The 19,917-nt window shown below is 47.7% G+C and overlaps 1 protein-coding gene across 3 annotated transcripts in view; it reads right to left on the bottom strand.

Annotated features, from left to right (window-relative positions):
- Nucleotides 1–19,917, bottom strand: part of ZFAT (zinc finger and AT-hook domain containing) — a 158,251-nt gene that overhangs the window by 41,253 nt on the left and 97,081 nt on the right. For all 3 annotated transcript variants that reach the window (XM_052651527.1, XM_052651529.1, XM_052651528.1), the window contains exon 11: nt 14,760–14,848. In XM_052651527.1, the coding sequence (XP_052507487.1) occupies nt 14,760–14,848 (89 nt within the window). The remainder of the gene's footprint in view (nt 1–14,759; nt 14,849–19,917) is intronic.

Here is a 19,917-nt window from a genome sequence, read left to right as displayed (position 1 = left end):
TCCATTAACCATTATGAAAATGAAAAGAAAGCCACACGGAGAGGCCAGCGCAGGCCCAGCAGGCTGGCCATCCTGCACGTTCCCCTGTCCCCGCCCCGACACAGAGCAGCAGAGAATCCAGGCCAGGCACCCCTACTGCTGGCATAAACTGGCACAACCACTGTGCAAAGTGGTTGGGCTTCACCTTGTAAAGCTGAAGACGTGCCCACGGCCCTGCCAAGTGCTCGCCAGGGGCATCCACCCTGGAGGTTCTCATGGACGGGCACACCAGGACACGTGCACAGACAGTGCACAGCAGCAGAGCTGGTGACGATGACACAGTAGAAAGAGCCTCACCATCCCCCTACAACTGAGGGGATGAACTGAGCGGATGAACATTCCTGCGAGGGCTGCGCAGCACACGCTATTTCACACTGGGGAGTATGGACTGGGACTTCCCTGGTGGTCTAGTGGCTAAGCGCCGAGCCCCCAATGCAGGAAGCCTGGGTGTGATTCCTGGTCAGATACTGCATGCCACAGCTAAGACCCCAGTGCAGCCAAATAAATAAATAATGTTTAAAAGAAGAAAAAAAATGACAGAACCATCAGTTTAAAAAGAAAAAAATGGATGGAGGAGGATGACATGCAGTCTCACCAGCATACCATTTGGTAAAAAAGCCCAGTTCATAACAAAGAATTAAAATAAATTCCACATATAAATCCATATATCCAGATATAGATATCTATCTAGATGTAGATTTACATATGTGTGTGTGTGTGTGCTCACTTAGTCGTGTCCCACTCTGCGACCCCGTGGACTGTAGCCCACCCGGCTCCTCTGTCCATGGATTCTCCAGGCAAGAATACCGGCGGGAGTTGCTGTGCCTTCCTCCAGGGGATCCTCTCAGCCCAGGGATCGAACCCTGGTGTCCTGCATTGCAGGTGCATTCTTTGCCGTCTGAGCCACCAGGGAAGCCCTTACATATATGCAAATCCATAAACAGATGCATATCCAGATCTAGATATATGGATAATATAAAGTTCAAAAGCATACAGTGTTGCTAAATGAGCCTGCGTAGGGATGTATACGCCAACGGTAGAACCACTAAGAAAACCAGAAAGTAATTTTCAGGTTAACAGTCACACCTCGGGTAGAGAAGGGGGTGGGCCCATGAAGGAGGTCTGAGGACAGGCAACGGTCCATCTCCGGGCAGTGGGACATGAGTGTTCACATCACAATTATTCATCCCCCCCACATACTCGTGTGTACATCTGACATTCTGGATGTACACTCTATCTCACAACAACAGAAGTAAAAAGAAATGGGTGATCAAATGGGATGATATATGACCAAAAAAGCTCTCTTCACAAGGGTTTTGATGATTACACGTAACTTAGATAAAATGCCTTGAATGGCATAGCACCCAGTGAGCGGCATTATTAATATTAATAACAGCACAGCAGCAATGGCATTTATACCCTGACATATAAAGCAATTTTTACCTTTATTTTCTTTCACCAGTGTCATGGAAATTATGCTGACACTAGACCGAGGTTCTTACACATCCGCCCTTCGGCATGTCTGAAAACGTCCGAAAAGAAGACTGCAGTTGGGAGCTCTCTCTAAAAGACCTGGTGACAGGTCTGGAGGAAATATGAACTATCACAGTAGCATCACCAAACCTGACTTATGCGAGCGCTGCCCTGGGGCTTGGACTGTAGGACACCTCTAAGATTTACGGCCGTAAATCTGCAGCAAAGAAACCCGGCAGGAAGATGAGATTTTTCTTTCATGAATGTCTGAGGGGGACACCAATTTTCTAAGATGCAAGCTAGCACCAAGTCAGGCTGAGGAGCATGAAGCTGGGCTGGGCTGGGCTGGGGGCCCTCAGCCACTCGTGCGCGGACCGCAAGGCCCGTGCAGACAAGCCCCGCGTTAGCAACAATCTCAACCGGGGCATGGATTAAACAGGTGATTTCTGCAGCTCTCCATATTATGATGTATTTTCAGTTTTGCAAATGACTTTCTGTTTTCAGTTACAGAACCAGAAAGATAGTGCTGTTTTCATAGGAGTATCTCCCAGCCTGGAAAGTTCTGGTAAAACAAACTGCTCATTTTGCTTCCCCAGCCTCGCTATCCCCGCACCACCATGGGGACCTTTCACTGCACAGCACCCCATCTGCATGGCCCATGGAGCTCCCCGCCACCTCCAAAACTGCGGGTCAGATGGTAGGCAACATTGCCACACCGAAGTCCCCCATGCCTACATTTCCACCGGTTTCCAAGGAACGCACCAGAAAAAGATTGCACACATTCCCTTTGACAGGAATCTCCACTGAGACACCTCCTGAAAGAAACACAACGATGAAGCGGGGCTTACTGTGTCTGCCGTGAAAAAACACCAAGCTTCTAGACATTAAATCTGCACTTTGCTGAGAACAGCTCCTGCCGGGCCATGTGGGGCCTCCTGACTCATGCCATGTCTGGCTCACAGTCAGGGGTCAACAGTGCTGGGTGAATCTAGAGACCCCGGCACCTTGGGAGCATGCTTGGTTACATGCGCTTTTTCTCACTTTCACCTCACTGCCCCTCACTGCTACGAGGGAAGGAAGTACTGAGGGTTCAAGGCCACACAGGGAACTGAGGGCAGGGTGAAGAACAGGCAGGGCCCAGCAAGGACGAGCCGCTGAACTCCGTGCCCTTGTGGCTACAAGCCTTGCTAGGAGCCTGGAAGCCCGCCTCCACCTCGATGGCTTCCATGATTATTAGCCTTTGTCACTGCAGTTCTATAGAATCGATTCGTTTACTCATTTGTTCACTCTACAGATGATAATTAAGTGTTGCCTCCATGCTGAGTCTAGAACAAAAACTAGAACAAAGTGCCTCATAGACAAAACATCCTAATATAAACAAGGAACCACACCATCTGCCAGGCACTGTAAGGCTCGGAGAACTGCACTCTGAAAGGAACACTCAGGGACAGCCTCTAGTGGACTGACAAAGCTTATCATCCATCTGCGCAGTTTCATGGTCTCAGGGAACAGAGCATAAAGCAGACTTGCACGTAGCCTTTCTTGATAAACATCAAAGCATTTAAGCATAACATACAGTTCCCACCGCCCAAGACATAACATAGCCTTGGCGAAACACTAAAGGGAGTCTTATCATGAAACAACAGTCCTTGCTCCAAGAAACAGGTGGTCAAAAGGAAGTCTTTGAACGCCTCAAGGCCGGGCGTATTGACCCTTCGTCATCCGTCCCCAGCCTCAGGCACTGAATGAACGCTCATAACCCTCCGTTATGCTCGTTCCAGCTTCCAACCTTCGTCATGAGTGGAGCAAATACATTTTCAGTATTTGCTCAAAGCCTTCCAGCTCCTCCTTAGGTACCATCAGACATCATGGAAAAAATTAACAGCCTGGCCTTTGGCAGATGTTCAGGATGAGGTCCTGAGCTAGGAGACTGTAACACTTCACAAATTTTCAGAGCACGTCCTCACAGCCTGCTCCCTTTCAGCAGAGCCACGTGCAGGCCCCTCACCCAGTAGCAAGAGAAACACACACTGGCCAGGTCAATCGCCAAAGAGTATGTCTGCACAGTCTGGGGAGTGAGCCACTCAGAAAGAAAAACGTGCATGTGGTGATGCTGAGAAGGGACATTCCTAGAGAGTATTTGTATCCAGAATCCTGGCTCTCTCGCCTCCTCCTCAGCCTGAGTTCAGAGACAGATGTGAACTACACAGTTGCAGAACCAAGCGCAGGGACTGGTACACTAACCCCCAACCCAACACACACACAAAGAGCCTAAGGATGCACAGACGGCCACAGGGGACAGACAAGGAAAAAAGGGACACAGAGGCAGAGGCAAAGAGATACACTCCAGAAAGGAAAGGACCTGCATCCCAAGGAGGGCTGGGGACAAGTGGACATCCATGGACTCACGTTCCTGACGGTCAACCCTTAAAGAGTTTTGTGCCAGAAATTCCGACAGTCCAGAGGTTGGGCTTCCCGGGTGGCACTAGTGGTAAATAACCCGCCTGCCAATGCAGGAGACATAAGAGATGTGGGTTCGATCCTTGGGTCGGGAAGATCCCCGGAGGAGGGCACAGCAACCCACTCCATTATTCTTGCCTGGAGAATGCCGTGGACAGAGGACTGCAGCCTGGTGGGACACAGTCTATAGCGTTGCAAAGAGTTAGACATGACTGAAGCAACTTGGCACGCATGCACGGCAGTGGTTAAGACTCTGTGCTTCTACTGCAGGAGGGTTCAATCCCTGGTGGGGGAACTAGATCCCATATGCTGCACGGTGTAGCCAAAAAAGTTTTTTCATTAAAAAAAAAAAAAAGAAAGAGGTTTGTGCCAAAGCCTTTGAAGGGATGCTGCCGATGTGAATGAGAGCACCACCCCCTTCTCCTTGTCCCACCAGCCACACCATGCTCTGCAGCCTGAGCCCTCAGTCAAAGCTGCCCATCTATGCAGAAGAGAACTGTGATTTTTTTTCGGGGGGGGTGGGGTGGGGGGCTTGTCTTTTGAGGATTGTAAGCCTGAGAGCACAAGGCTGGGACTTCATTCCTGGGCCAATCACAATAGGGAAATAAAACCAAGCCTGGGACCAAGGATCCAGAGAGAAAAAAGCCAGGTTTTCACACAATTCACCAAGCACAAAGCCACCTCTGCTGTAAAATCTGCCCTGAGACAAATTAAACAATTTAAAAGAATAAATGTTTTAAAGCCATGGGGTACCACAAGCTCCAAAATGGCTTTACATTGAGGCAATTATCTCATCACAATAAATAACAGTAAATCAATCCATACTAATTGCTTTCCATGAAAGAGCTTAGAAGACTCTTCAGCGTTCTCCAATTATTGATTTTTTTGATAATCACTTATGCTGTCAAAATGCAGTATTTCCCGAGAATGTACTGCATACTGTTAGACAGACAGGATTTTAATTTAACATAAAACAATCCAATTTCCCTTTTTTATCCCCCCCAAAGTGTTTTAAAAAATCTAAAATACAAGGAAGCTGAAGATAGTACAACAGGTTTTGAGCAGAGATGTTTCAGTTCAAAATAAATAAATGGCCCCCTCTGACCCTCTGCTCCCCACCATGACCCTTCCTCCTCCACACACACACACACACTTAAAGGAAAAAAGGGAAACAATCTCAGATTCTTCACTTCTGTGGAAATTAAGAACTAAAAAGCAAAATAAACACTACTAACAACAATCCTCCACGTGACTTCTTACTCTCTTTGTACCATGGTTCAGTAATTTCCACTGAACTTGGGAAATGCTAGGGCTGCTAAGTTTACACTCAGTCAGCATTTTACATAAAGATTTTGTTGGAGTTTTGATGGATAAACATCCAACTGCAGGCTTACACAATCAAAGCAGTGAGGGGTAAAGAGGTCAAGGGGGTCAAAATGTCCCTCCACTTGGCTTGAGAGTAAAGAAAGTGGAGGGTAGGGGACGAGGGTAGCTTTGTCTATGAAGATACAGCTCAACATCCCAGCTCCACTACTCACCAACTGTTATTTCTGAGTATATTACTTAACGGGGCTCTGGGCCTGTTTCCTCATCTGTAAAACGGGAAGATTAATACCTACATCATAGCATCTTTGAAGGCAAAATAAGGTAAATACTGACACACCTGTTGTAATGCCCAGCAGATGGCTATTATAAAAGGGATCAGTCCATCTGTCTTTTTTTTCTGACACAAGATACTTGAACAGTCAACACTGTGGTGAAAGCTTTTTTTTTTTTTTTTGCATTTATTTATTTGGCGCACCACGCCTCAGTTGCAGCGTGCGGAATCTAGTTTCCCGACCAGGGACCAAACCCAGGCCACCTGCATTGGGAGCTCAGAGTGTTAGCCACTGGGCCACCACTTCCCTGTGGCTGAAGTTTCTGGTGGAAGCACGAAACCACCTCCTGGGTAACAGATGTCGTAGCAGAAATAAAGCCATGATGCTTGCTACAAGCAATACCAGGTGACTCAGCATGCTGGGGGATACTGAGGATCTCAGACTGAGGATTAACTTGAATTGTTTACGAATGTGTGGTTCTCAACACTCTGCTTCTTTGAGATTTCTGTACTTACACTTCCTTGTTTACTAAGTTTAGACTGGAAGCTGGGAGTGATTTAGTTACACAACCACATCCTGGCTGACTTTGTCCAAATAGCCCCTCTGTGCAGTTCAGCATCTAAGCCCCTTACCCATTCCATGAGCTCAGCTGTCTGGCATCTTCTATATAGTATACTTGACTCAGCTTCCCATGGACACATTGTGAATGAACACCTCTGGGACCAAGTTCATTGTCAGAAATACAACAAGGGGATTACACGAATTCCCTTTGATTTGTGAACATCGGTCAACCATAACTTTTCGGTTGCTATAGGTTTCAACAGCTATAGATTTTATATGATAACATAATACTTTATTAACTCAATTACAACATAGCTTCTAAAAAAATGACAGAATTGGAATAGTTAGCTGCTCTATGGGGTTCCCACAGAGCTTAGCGCATAACTGTCTCGCAGCAGATAATGTACTTGCTTTTTACACAAAGATGGTTCTCCCCAGACCCACGAGCCTGGTATCAGACATGGGCCTGGCTTCACCCCAACACCGCCTGCCCTGGCACACATTGGGTGCACAGAAAAGGCAGCAAGGACTCCTGGGCTGACACGGGACAGGAGAGAGGAAGCCCACCACCACCCTCATCAAAGCATGGAGCCTTCAGCCGGTACACTGCATGCTCTCCTGAGGCTGGGCAGGGATGGGAAAGAGCTGCCCAGGGAGCAGAAAGCCACAGAGACACAGGACCATCCCAGCAACCACACACCAACCAAGGGCCACGCTCGCAATCACACCTTCGAAAGGACAGCATCAGGCCTGCTATCCTCTGTGCGGTCCCCACTGCAACGGGGATCAGGCTCTACTGTTCTTCCACATGTAACATCAAGCATCCAAGTAAATATTATGAGATGTGCAAAGAAGAAAATGTAACTCAATTCAGGGAAAAAAGTCAATAGAAACTGAGGCACAGATTGCTCAGATATTGAAATTACTAGACAGAAATATTTAAATAAAGATGATAAAAATGTTCAAGACTCTAATGGAAAACATGTGTGAACAAATGATATGTACGTTTTAGCAGAGGAAAAAGAATGAAATGTAAATGCTATAAATCAAAGAAACCCGGAAATAAATAATTCATTTGAACATCTAAACAGCAGAACTGACATATCAGAGAAAGAATAAGTAAACTTAAAGATTAATACAAATCTCATAAATGGAAGCACAAAGAGAAAGAAGAATTAGAGAGAGAAAGAAAGAAATCATCTGAATGCTGTGAGATATCAAACAGTTCAATACAGGAGGTATTACAGTCACAGGGAAAAAAGAGAAGACAAATGAGGCAGAAGCAGTATTCAAAGAGATCACGGCTGAGAATGGCCAAAACCTCACATGATATCAACCAACAGATTTAAAACATCAGGAAAGTAAACACCAGGAAACCACACCTAAGGTTAATGACGTTAATACATTGAAAAAACAAAGAGGAAAAAAAATCTTAAATATTTAAGTCAGAGGGGGGAAAAGCCATTATATATAAGAGGAAATGATAAGGCTCAAAAATAAGACAAAATGTAATGCAACAATACCTTTAGAGTGAAAGAAATCTACAGTCATCAACACAGTCCTCTAGAAATGAAGACAAAGAATTTCCAAACAGACACAAGCTAAAATAATTAAACTCCAGCAAACCAGCATATAACAAATGCTAAAAGAAGTTCTCCAAATTGAAGGAGAATTTATCACATGGAAGCTAGGCTTGCAGGAAAAGATACAGAACACCAGAAAGGCTAAGTAAGTAAATGAAAAAGAAATTTTAAGATTATTTTTCATATGTATTTTTAAATGCTCTTTAAAGAAAAAAATACCACTACATTGAGGAGTTTAGAACACAAAGGGAAATGATATATGTGACAATAAGAACCCAAAGGGTAGGAGGGGAGTAATATGAATTATGATTCATAGTTTTTCCATTGCTTATGAAATAGCATATCTGCAGTTAGTTAGTTTTAGAATACATAGTGTAGAATGTGTTAGAATATGCAGGGTGTAATGTCTACAGTAGTGACTAAAACAGAAAAAAACAACAAAAACTAAATTTTAAAAAAAGGTATATCTAAAAAGTAAACAAATCCTAGCTGAGGAATATGCTGTAAAATACCTCATCAGTACTCCAAAGGCTTCCCTGTAGCTCAACCAGTAAAGAATCCACCTGCCATGCAGGAGACCCCAGTTCGATTCCTGCGTCGGGAAGATCTGTTGGAGAAGGGATAGGCTACCCACTCCAGTATTCTTGGGCTTCCCTTGTGGCTCAGGTGGTAAAGAATCTGCCTGCAATGCAGGAGACCTGGGTTCGATCTCTGAGTTGGGAAGATCCCCTGGAGAAGGGAAAGGCTACCCATCCCAATATTCTGGCCTGGAGAATTCCATGGACTGTATAGTCCATGGGGTCGCAAAGAGTCAGACACGACTGAGCACTATTCACTAGTACTCCTCAAAACTGCCAAGGCCATCAAAAAACTGGGGAAGTCTGAGACACTGTCCCGTCCAAAAGCAGCCTAGACTTCGTGACTAAACGCAATACAGCATCCTAATAGGCTCCTGGAACAGAAAAAGGACATCAGGTAGAATGTAGGGAAATCTGAATAAAATATGGACTTTAGCTAATAGTGACATGCAGCTCATGCAGCAAATGTGCTATATAAACGTCAGATGCTAATAACAGGAGAAACGGGGTATGTGGGATATGGAAACTCTCCATATTACTGTGACAATTTGTACTATATAAACGTCAGATGCTGATAATAGGAGAAACGGGGTATGTGGGATATGGAAACTCTCCATATTACTGTGCCAATTTTTCTGTAATTCTTCATCTGTCCTAAAAAGTGTACCTGAAAAAGAAAATTTCTACTCTCAGAGGAAAAAGTCAACAGACGAGACAAAATGGAAACCTGGAACTCACCTAATTCACCCGAAAGAAGCCAGAAGAGAAGACGAGAGGGTCGAAGAACCGACATGACAGAGAACATCAACGTTAACTGCCCGCTGAGGCGCGTCAAAACTTACATTAAATGCAAACGGACTGAGTACTGCCATCAAAGAGCAGTGAGTGTCAGAGGGGCTGTGCACAGGCATGCAGACACACACACACGGGCACTAACAAGATCAGCTCTATGCCATGCACAGGAGTGCTCTTCGTATGCACACCCAGACAGGACCTTTACCTCACAGTTCGAAACCCAGCACAGTGGCTGGCAGCTTGGACTTGTGGAGTGCCTGCGTCAGAAGCACACAGACTGCAGTGGAGTCGAGGATGCTGGGCTGGCCTCCAGGCTTACTGAAAGAGAGCTAGTCTGATGGGAAAGGTGCCCGAGGCCAGAGCTGCTCCACCCCCGATCTTGTTACTAAGACAGCAAGTCTGAGGTCCTCCCAGCACCTCCTCCCTCAGGCTGGCCTGCGCAGGGCTAATGGTCCGAGTCTGCCCCAAGCTCTGGGGGCACTTTCCCTCTAATCTGCTCCCTCTAATCAACCCCTCCTTCTTAAAGCAGCCCTTGAAATAACCGTATCATTGTTCGTTTGCAATTTCCAAACAAGGAGACAATGCCCCAAAAATGCGAAGGGTCAGAATCCCAGAAGGTAACCTAGTTAGTAAGCATCCAGATTTTGACCCTCGTCTGCCTAACTCCAAGGCCATAAACAACAACAAAAGTAAAATAGCACCAACGTCTTAAAAGTACATACAAGGAAAACCTAACACCCAGAAAATACTTAGAATGAGTGATTTGCAAACACAAGTTGAAACTATGATCAGACTAAAATTATTTTAAAATGTTTTTAAATTAAATAAAGTTACTCTTTACTATTAAAGTGCAGGGAGACTGGCATGGTATCCACCAGCCCTACGACTGAGGACATTTCTATCAGCAGAGTCACGGGTTCATCTGAGCCTAACGGAGAAAACTCCACAAGTGAGTCTGCCTGTTGATCACGCTGCTTCCAGCACAGTGTGTGGCTTGTTTACGTGTAAGAAGCACAGAGCTTCCGGGACGCGAGAACAAGCCTGTGTCTGTTCAGAGACTCCCCGCTCAGCACTGGTTCCTCTCATCCGAGCACCTTCCCTGGCATCTCTTTAAGGTTAGGTGTCAGCTCCACCCTAGGGAATGCACTTTATTTACAGCTTCAAGAAGCATATACAACACCCTCACTCTCTGTGAATCCTCAGTGGTCTGGCAGGCTTCGCCCGGTGTTTCAGTCCATGGAATTTAGGGTGACATGGAAAAGCAGAGACATTACGTTGCCAACAAAAGTCCATCTAGTCAAGGCTATGGTGTTTCCAGTAGTCATGTACGGTTGTGAGAGTCGGACTATAAAGAAAGCTGAGTGCCGAAGAATTGATGCTTTTGAACTGTGGTGTTGGAGAAGACTCTTGAGAGTCCCTTGGACAGCAAGGAGATCCAACCAGTCCATCCTAAAGGAAATCAGCCCTGAATATTCATTGGAAGGATTGTTGCTGAAGCTGAAACTCCAATATTTTAGCCACCTGATGTGAAGAACTGACTCACTGGAAAAGACCCTGATGCTGGGAAAGACTGAAGGCAGGAGGAGAAGGGGATGAGAGAGGATGAGATGGTTGGATGGCATCACCAACTCAATGGACATGAGTTTGAGTAAACTCCGGGAGTTGGTGATGGACAGGGAGGCCTGGCGTGCTGTAGTCCATAGGGTCACAAAGAGTTGGACACAACTGAGTGATTGAACTGAACTGGAAATGCTTTGGGGATGATGACCACTACAGGGCTACTTACAACAGCAAGAACTGGAAATGACCAAACTGTGCAGTTATGAGGGGAATGGTTAATTAAAACTATGAGTCTCATCCTTATGCAGCCATTAAAAGTAGTTAATAAATGAATTTTCATGTAATGAGAAAAGGCCTATGAAATGACAATTTTTTTAAAAAAAAGGCAGTACTGGACTGGTGATACAGTAGTTAGGAATCCACCTGCCAATAAAGGGAACACAAGTTCGATCCCTGATGCTCCATTAAGATTCCATATCCTGCAGGGCAACTAAGCCCACGTGCCACAACTACGCAGCCTGAGATACAGAGCCTATCTCCACAACAAGAGAAGCTACCCCAATGAGAAGCTCGCATACCACAACTAGAGAAAGCTCACGAAGAACCAACACAGCCAAAAATTTTAAAAAAAGTTTTTTAATTAAAAAGGCAAGGCAATATGTACAATGCTTAAAGCACGTAGGTGCCCCAGTCTAGCCTTTAGCTGTTGAGATTACTCAAACTCAGGAGTGGGGTATTCTTAGCAAACCATCTGGCCACTTGTCTAAGCCACATTCTCCAATAGAGCTTTATCACTGATAAAGCCAACATGCTAATCCCCATCAAAAAAATAAAGTACTCATTTATGGTGTGACCTCAATCGTGTCTAAAAATATCACCAAAGATTCCTCCAGGGAAAAGGATCAGAAAGCATTTTCCAAATCTTATTTAGTGAACACATTTTAATTTCATTCTTAAAAAATGCATAAGTTATATCATATAATTTTAAAAGGTGATACAGGAGTCTGCCCTTATTACCATGTTTCCTGATACAAATTATATATTGAAAATCACACATCCAGGTCTAGAGAAGCAAACTGTTTCCAGGCAAACTTGTTTCCTCTAGCAAGCGCACTGCAACAGATGAGCAATGCTGCCCCAAGACTGGAAGTCTCATCTTGGGATGGGAAAACACTGAGGCTTGACTTCTTCATCATGTTTACTGAGGGTAGGAAAAGGGAAAGCAGGAGATGCATGCTATGTTTATTGGCATGGATGAAAATTTTCTACCACAGAGTAGATGTGAGAGGAAGGAAAAAGAGGAGGGGAATTCAGGGGCAGAATAACACCCTCCCTGAAGATGACTGCTTGCAAGGCAGGAGACCTGGGTTCCATCCCTGGGTTGGGAAGATCCTCTGGAGAAGGGAATGGCTACCCACTCCAGTCTGCTTGCCTGAAGAATGTCATGGACAGAGGAGCCTGGCAAGCTATGGTCCATGGGGTCCCAAAGAGTCGGACACGACTGAGTGACTAAGCACAAAGATGACCATGTCCTAACCTCTGGAACCTTATGTATAAGGCAAAAAGGAATTAAGACTCCAGGTAGAACTACAGTTGCTGATCCTCTGGCTTTAAGATAATACTGTCCTGGGATTTCTAAGTGCATGCACTGTAGTCACTAGGGTCCAAAGGAACTGGAAGGGGGCGGGGGGGGGGCAGAAGAGAATCAGAGGAGGAGAAGGATGAGGATGGCCACTGGCTTTGCAGACAGACAAAGGGGCCCATGCTGGAATTCTGAACCACGGAGACCTTAAGACAATGAACTTGTGCTGTTTAAGTTACGAAGGTGGAGGTAATTTGTAACAACGTAATGGAAAACTAATGGACCAAGAGGAAAGGAAAAGGACAACTACTGTTGGGATGAGGGCAGCTGGCAGGCGTCAGCTTCATTTTGCCTCGCTGGCCCCAGGCAATTGAGAAGCATGACTTACACACGTGTTTACAAGAAGAGCACCAAGACCTGAAGGAAGGGAGGAGCCCAGGACTGACTCACTGGTTCTCACTCAAGACTGAACCTCATCCCCAGCAGGGGCACCACTCAGCCGGGGGTTACACCTACATCCACAGGGAGCCCACGGGAAACTGGCCAAGACTTGGGGTCCAGCTTAGTGGGGCTCCCAAAGCCCCCCAGTAGCAGCTGTGGATGGAGACCACACATACCTCAATTAAACCATCCCCAAATGCACTTCTTCTGCACACAAACTAGAGATATAAAACTGAGGAACAAATCCACAAGGATTTCAGGGCAGAGAACCTGTCAGCTATGTCTGGTTAGGAAGGGAAGGTGCTCCACACTGAGACCGAGAACAGATTAGAAGTCTAGCTCCGACCCTGGAACAGCAAGGACAGAAATCAGCCTCCCCGGGTCTGCGTCTCTTATCTGTGAAGTCAAAGTCGCCCTGGCGTGCATCCTCCAGTCCTGTCACTGCACCAGTCTAGGGAATCCAGAGTCCCTCCTCAAAGAAACACGCCTAAGAGCTGCGGAATGGACATAAAGCCCTGAACTTTCACTACGTACAATGTACGCAAACACAGAACATCCCAATTGAGACGTTTCGCACTCCCGCTGGGTGACACGTAGGTCCCACCTAAGAAACCCATGTTCAGTACAGACGCTAAAGTGGCTACAGAATTGACAGGCATGGCAGCCTCAGATGCCCCAACTGGCCCCTCTCTGCCAACAGCGAAGGGCTGAGATCTGGTGAGGGACACCCAGGCCTGGGACCCCGAGGCCAAGCCCCAGTTCCGGCTCTCTCACCTCCCGGACAGTTAAACCACCAGAGCCCTCATTCCACCCCAAGCCATCTGGCTTCTTAACAACAAGAGGAGGGATCATGGGCTTCCTGTGACTTCACCCCAAGGCTGTTCTGAGCATCAGATGAGCTTGTTGACAGGGAGTGTCACCTCGGAAGGGGTGATGACACAGGCTGGCTGAGATTCTAACAGCGACTGAAGTCTGTGGATCTGGGCGTCAAGTCAAGACTCATGGGGGTCACTTGTCTGAGATGCAGGCTGTTCAGATGTCGAATCTGGGCAATGACGTCTATTGTGTGGAATCAGAGCGAGGTGGGTGAAGTTCCTGGCACGATGCAGGCACACAGGAGATGCTCAATAAATGCAACCTCCAAGTGTGGCCGTTCACAGTCCCTTTTACGTTCTACCGGGACCCAGTGGTGGATGTGATTTCAACAAACATCTCACAGCATCATGTTCCCGTCTCCACATGTGCATGCCAGCAATAGCAGCACTGATTTTAAGAGTCAAGTTGCCAAGTGCTGAGCAGTACTTTTTATGAAACAAATTCACGGGACCAGAGCTCTTGCTGCCAGTAACCACCATAAGCCATGGTCCAGGGGAATTACCACCTACATGGAAGAAACATCAACTGGAGGTACTAAGAGAATAAGCAGAGATCAGGAGAGCCAGGGTCTCCAGAGCCCCTGTTGCAGGCTGGTGCCGTGCCAGGCATGTGAGCCTGTCTCCAGCTCTCTCACCGGCGCCTGCCAGCCCAGCATCATCACACCTGCCACGTCGGGACAATCCAGGATCTGACAGTGCACACACTTGTCCTTAAAAAGATACTCTTTGCTCTAAATCACGCCAGGTTTTTCTAAGATACACACATTTTAAAATCTATTTATTCATTTTAAATGGAGGATAATTCCAATATTGTGACGGTCCCCCCAGGCTGTCACAGCGCGCTGGCTCTGGACGCCCTGTGTCACGCATCAGACTCGCACTGGCTGCCTACTTTACATATGGTAGCATACAAGTTTCAACGCTATTCTCTCAAATCATGCCACCCTCTCCTAATCCCACCGAGTCCAAAAGCCTGTTCTATACCTCCTACTGCAGCAAGAGGAAGCCTTTCCTCCAGTCTGCATCCCCATAGCACTCTTCCTGGACTTGGTTCCCAAAGTACAGAGAAGTGCTGCCCTTGCAGGAGAGCGGGCCTGCAGCCCTGTGACGGCCCCAAGCGCACTGGCTCAGCCGGCAGGGGAGGGGAAGGAGGCTCCCCCCGTCTGAGAAGCGGTGCGCTCCGCCCTGGAGGCCCGCCCCGCCGGCGCCCTTACCTTGAAGGAGGCGTGCTGCTCCATGTGACGCAGCAGCTGCGGCTTCTGGGCGGCCGTGTAGTCACACACCGTGCACTTGAACTGCTTCCCTGAAGAGAAGGAGAAGGAGGTGAGCGGGGCCAGGCTGCAGCCACTGCGTGTACCTGGGGCGGGAATGAAGGCCCTGGGACACCCCGGGCCATCGGGGGGTGGGGGGGCCCAGGACCTCAGGGGGGACCGGCAGGGAAGCACAAGGCAGCAGCCTCGGCCTCAGCCGGGGGAGAATCGGGGGTCAGACGCCAGGGGCTTCAGGGTCTCCCTAGGAGCCGGGACCCCAGCCCGAGAGCCAGGAGGAGCTGCAGGATGCCCTTCAGCCAGAGAAAAGATATGTGTTTGGGAATTCCCAGCTCTGGCAGGGAGCTTCCCAGGTGGCTCAGTGGTAAAGAATCTGCCTGCTCATGGAGGAGACACAGGAAATGCAGGATTGATCCCTGGATCAGGCAGATCCCCTGGAGAAGCAAACGGCAATCCACTCCAGGATTCTTGCTGGGAAAATTCCATGGACAGAGGAGCCTGGTGGGCTATAGTCCACGGGGGTCGCAAAGAGTCAGACCCAACTGAGCGACTAAGCAACAATTCCGGTAGGCGTGTAAAAGGCAGATTCAAGGGGGTGCTAGAGAGAAAACGACAGAGAAATGTGAAATACCAGCCTTTACAGAGGATTAACATTTCAGAAATTTGTAAACATTCAGCAATGTGATAAACAAGCCCATGTGTTAAATCGACAGATGCATGAGGCAGGCTACATTTTTTACCCCCCGATGAGGAAAAATAAAACAACTTGCAAAAACAGCAACGTGCAACCAAATATAAAGGTGACCTACTTCTCACAGCAGCATCACTCGTCAAGAACTCCTAATGGCCGCTGAGCTCTACTCAGGACAAGGACCACGGTCACTGCACATGGCACCATAGGAACACCGGCCCCTTCTGGGGACGCGCCCACCTCTCCTTTCGTGACAAGCTGGCTGAAAAAGCTGTCCCCCTCTGCAGCCTCCACACTCCCTTCCTACTCACTCTTGAACCCACCCTCTGGAAGATGGCACCAGCTCACCCCGAAACCTGTCTCACCAAGCTGATCAGCAACCAACGATGCCAGCCAACCAAGCCACAGGCAGGTTCCAGCCCTATTTTTCACAGATTCTGCTGCACGTGGCTCTGCGATGGGCCGTGCTTAGGGAGCCCTCTGCATCTGACTCCACGCCCCTCCTGCCCCTCTGTGCCTCTCTGTTCACTCTCCGCGTGCTGGAGACACTGTCTCCCATCTCCACCCTTTACACACTGAAGTCCAAGTGCCCTAGCCACACTCCCGTTCTCCTTCTTTTGTAAACCTTTGATATTAAATCCTATCTTCTACTCACACTTGTTCTAATCCGGACTCACTGTCTCACCCATCAAACGGGTTCCACTTCCGACCTTCCTAGGGGATGACTCACCTCATCACCCAAGTTAGAGACCTGGCAGCCTGCCTCAACATCACCACGACCCCAGCTTCACTCACCTCATTTTTTTAGCACCTGATTTCAACTCCTAATATGTTTCTATCTATTTCCCTTTGTTTCTAAAGCCTCCACACTGGTTTTAGACCCCAATCATTTGTTTTCTGGGCAGTGGTAAAAGCCTTCTGAACCAGTTTCCTTGCCTTCAGGTAACCCCCCCATCCATCACCCACCCTCTCCCCACCTCCACTGTACATACATCCATCCTGAAGCCCCATCCTCCATTCTGATCTAACACAGAAACGCCCACAGCCCTTCCTGTCGTGCTCCCCAACAACTCCAACAATGGGTCAAAGCGGAGGTTCCAGGGCTGGGGCACAGAAGGTTCCCAGAACCAGAACTGACTCTCCCCTCCAGACTCCTCTCTATGACTTCCTCTTTTGCCTTTGCAGTCTAAGACCCCTGAGCCTCTGCTAACACTTTCCATGCCTCGGATGCACTGTCTCTTGGCATCTGGTCATTCTTCACTTTAACACAAAACTCAAGCTGATCAACATCTCTGGCACAGGCAGGTGAGGAGCCAGCACTCCACACACTCTGTTGATGCCCCAGCTCTGCGGCATCGTTGCCACCTGCCATCGGCCACCCACAGGCAGGAACCGTGTCTTACTCATTCTGGCACTCCTAGTGCCTAAATGCATGGCATACACTGAAACTAGCCTGTGCATTTTACTAAACTGAGCTGGGCAAGAAACACAAAGGAAATTTTGGACAACTCACATGAATAATACTTTCAATAGGAGCAGCAAAAGGGAAACAGTTAACAGAAACACAGAAATATAGAAATAACAGAAATACAGCAACTGTACCTGTCGTTCCAGGTGAATGACCCCCAAGCTCTAGATTCTACTAATTCTGCAAGTCCAAAGCTTGAGGAAAACCTTTTCATGCTTAAGGCAAATCAGTCATAATTGGAGAGCAACTTCCTTAGAAGAAAAGCTATGACAAACCTAGACAGCATATTAAAAAGCAGAGATATCACTGTGCTGACAGAGGCCCATCAGTCCTAAAGGGAATCACACCTGAATATTCACGGGAATGACTGATGCGGAAGATGAAGCTCCAATACTTTGGCCACCTGATGCAAAGAGCGGACTCACTGAAAAAGACTCTGATGCTGGGAAAGAATGAAGGCAGGAGGAGAAGGGGATGACAGAGGATGAGATGGTTGGATGGCATCACCGACTCAATGGTCATGAGTTTGAGCAAACTCTAGGAGATGGTGAAAGTCAAGAAAGCCTGGCATGCTGCAGTCCAAGGAGTGGCCAAGAGTTGGTATGACTCAGCAACTGAATAATAACAAGAGAGCAATTAACACCTTTTCTTGAACACAGTATCATCTTTTTTTCAAGAGAAGGCCATCCATTGCTGTACATCTCCTACCTAAACTCAGACAATCGTACTTCCCTGCTGGCCTGTGACTCACCCAGAAAATCATTATTGTGCCAGGCAGCCTGAGCAGAATGGTGTCTGGGTTCCCCACTGGCACAGCGTGGGGAGGAAAGCTGATAAAACCACTCTCCACATTGATAAATATTTTCACTCATTACTAATACATCTGGATCAAAGAGTAAGAGATAAAGTGCTAAAAATGATTAGTGCCTGAAATGAATAAATGGAATCACGTCGCTGGAGAGCCAGAGTCAGCCTTTTATGGATATATTCCCAGGACTCAGCAAGAAGACAAGGAGAGAAGGCAGCTCCTAAGAGCATCCCTTACGAGGCACAGAGCTCAGGCAATAAATATGACAAATGTTTCCAGAACTGCTGACGCCCCCACCAAACAGGCCTGGGAGAGCACTGGACAGAATCTTTCACTGCCTAATTAAAGTAATGCAATATAGACACATGACTAAACACAAAAAAGCAATGATTTGAGACTATCAGATTGCTTTCCATCGAGATATTCCTGGGTATCACAGGGAGAGCCGGCTAGAAACACAGAATTTACTTGAGGTTAGAGTGACCTCAAAGGGCTGGGCGACGCACAGCAAATGGCTGTGTCAGTGTGAGTCCCAGAGCAGCCCGGGAAGAGAAAGAAACAATGACAAAGGAAAAAGGAGGTGGGTTTAAAAAAAAAAAAAACTTCATTCATTTTTCACACAACATGCCTGGCAAGCTCTGCGTACTGAGCTGCTGGCTATCAACAGCTATGCCAGGACTTGGCCTGTCTGATCTCACCCAGAACCCCCAGAGCCCCGGGACACAGGCAGGACATCCCTCCTACGAAAGAGGAACCAGGAACAAGAAGCTAAGCAACCTGTCAGGTTGTGAAGCAGCTGGTGCTAGAGCCTGGATGTGCACCCCAAAGCCCTGGGTCACAGCTACATAAGAATCCACATACACACGGCTACATTTAAAATGGATAACCAACAAGGACCTACTGTATAGCACAGGGAACTCTGCTCAGTGTTATATAATAACCTAAATGGGGAAAGAATTTGAAAAAGGATAGATACGTGTATATGTATAACTGAGCCACTTTACTGTACACGGGAAACTAACATAACATTGTTAATCAACTATACTCCAATGTAAAATAAAAAGTTAAAAAAAAAAATGAACACAACGTGACCTACATTGGAGAGAAAAAGAAAAGATTCTTCTCACTGATTCATTTTTGACATCCCTCATTTTGTGACATTTTCACATTGAAATTGAACAACCTCATATTCATACTTGCATTTCTCAATAACTGAGGTATCTTCATAACTCAGTTGTAATATACTCCCCCCTCCATTTTATTGATTTATCTTGGTTCTCACTGAGCGTCATGATGGTGGGGGAATCTGTGTTTTCTCTCTGATTGCTGCTGGCATTACCTGTTGCTGTATTCAAAACGTCTAATTACCTGGGGGCAGGGGGGGTGGCTCATGGAGTCGTCCCTGTGGTGCCCTCTCAAGGTGGCTGTACTTTGGCGATGGGAGAGTGGACATCTCATCTCATGCCCTTGTGCTGGCAGCTCCGGTGACAGGAGCGTCCCAGCAGGAGGCTGCTCAGCCACATGCCCTGCCCCTCCCCATGCCCGCTATCCCCACAACCTCCTCCCCCCACTCTCCATGCCCACACCCCCCTGCCCCCGCCTGCCACCACCCCAGCCCCTGTCCCCCCGCCCGCAGCTGCAGATGATGGGACCACAGTGGACAGTGACCCGACAGGGCCAGGAACCTGAACTGTGGGGATCTGAGGCACGTAACTAAGGAGATGCCGGTCATTAGACGTCCACTCTGTGAACAAACCAACTGCAATGGGAGACAGAGAGAGAGCATCAGGACAAGGAGGCCGAGAGAAGCAAAGGCTGAGGGATGAAGACCTCCACCCCACGAGCTCTCCCTGAGGGGCCACGCGGGGAGCGGGGGGGCGGTGCAAGGCCAGGCCTGGGCCCGGAGCACAGACGGGAGCTGATGGGAGCCCGCGCCCCCCTAGGGCTCACGAGGAAAGCTAAGGGACCTCGACCAGTCACAGTCGGCAGCGTGGCAGGGTGGGGGAGGAGGGGGCCAGGGTGGGGCCGGGCCATCAGGGAAGGCCTCCGTAGGGAAGCGATGGGCAAGCTAAGACAGAAGGGTGACGGGGCCCAGACACAGGAAGAGGAGGCAACAACAGTCCTGAGGAGGAGAAAC

The sequence above is a fragment of the Budorcas taxicolor genome, chromosome 14, assembly GCF_023091745.1.
Source record: "Budorcas taxicolor isolate Tak-1 chromosome 14, Takin1.1, whole genome shotgun sequence".
Lineage (NCBI taxonomy): Eukaryota > Metazoa > Chordata > Mammalia > Artiodactyla > Bovidae > Budorcas > Budorcas taxicolor.
This window is presented reverse-complemented; position numbering and strand designations above follow the sequence as displayed.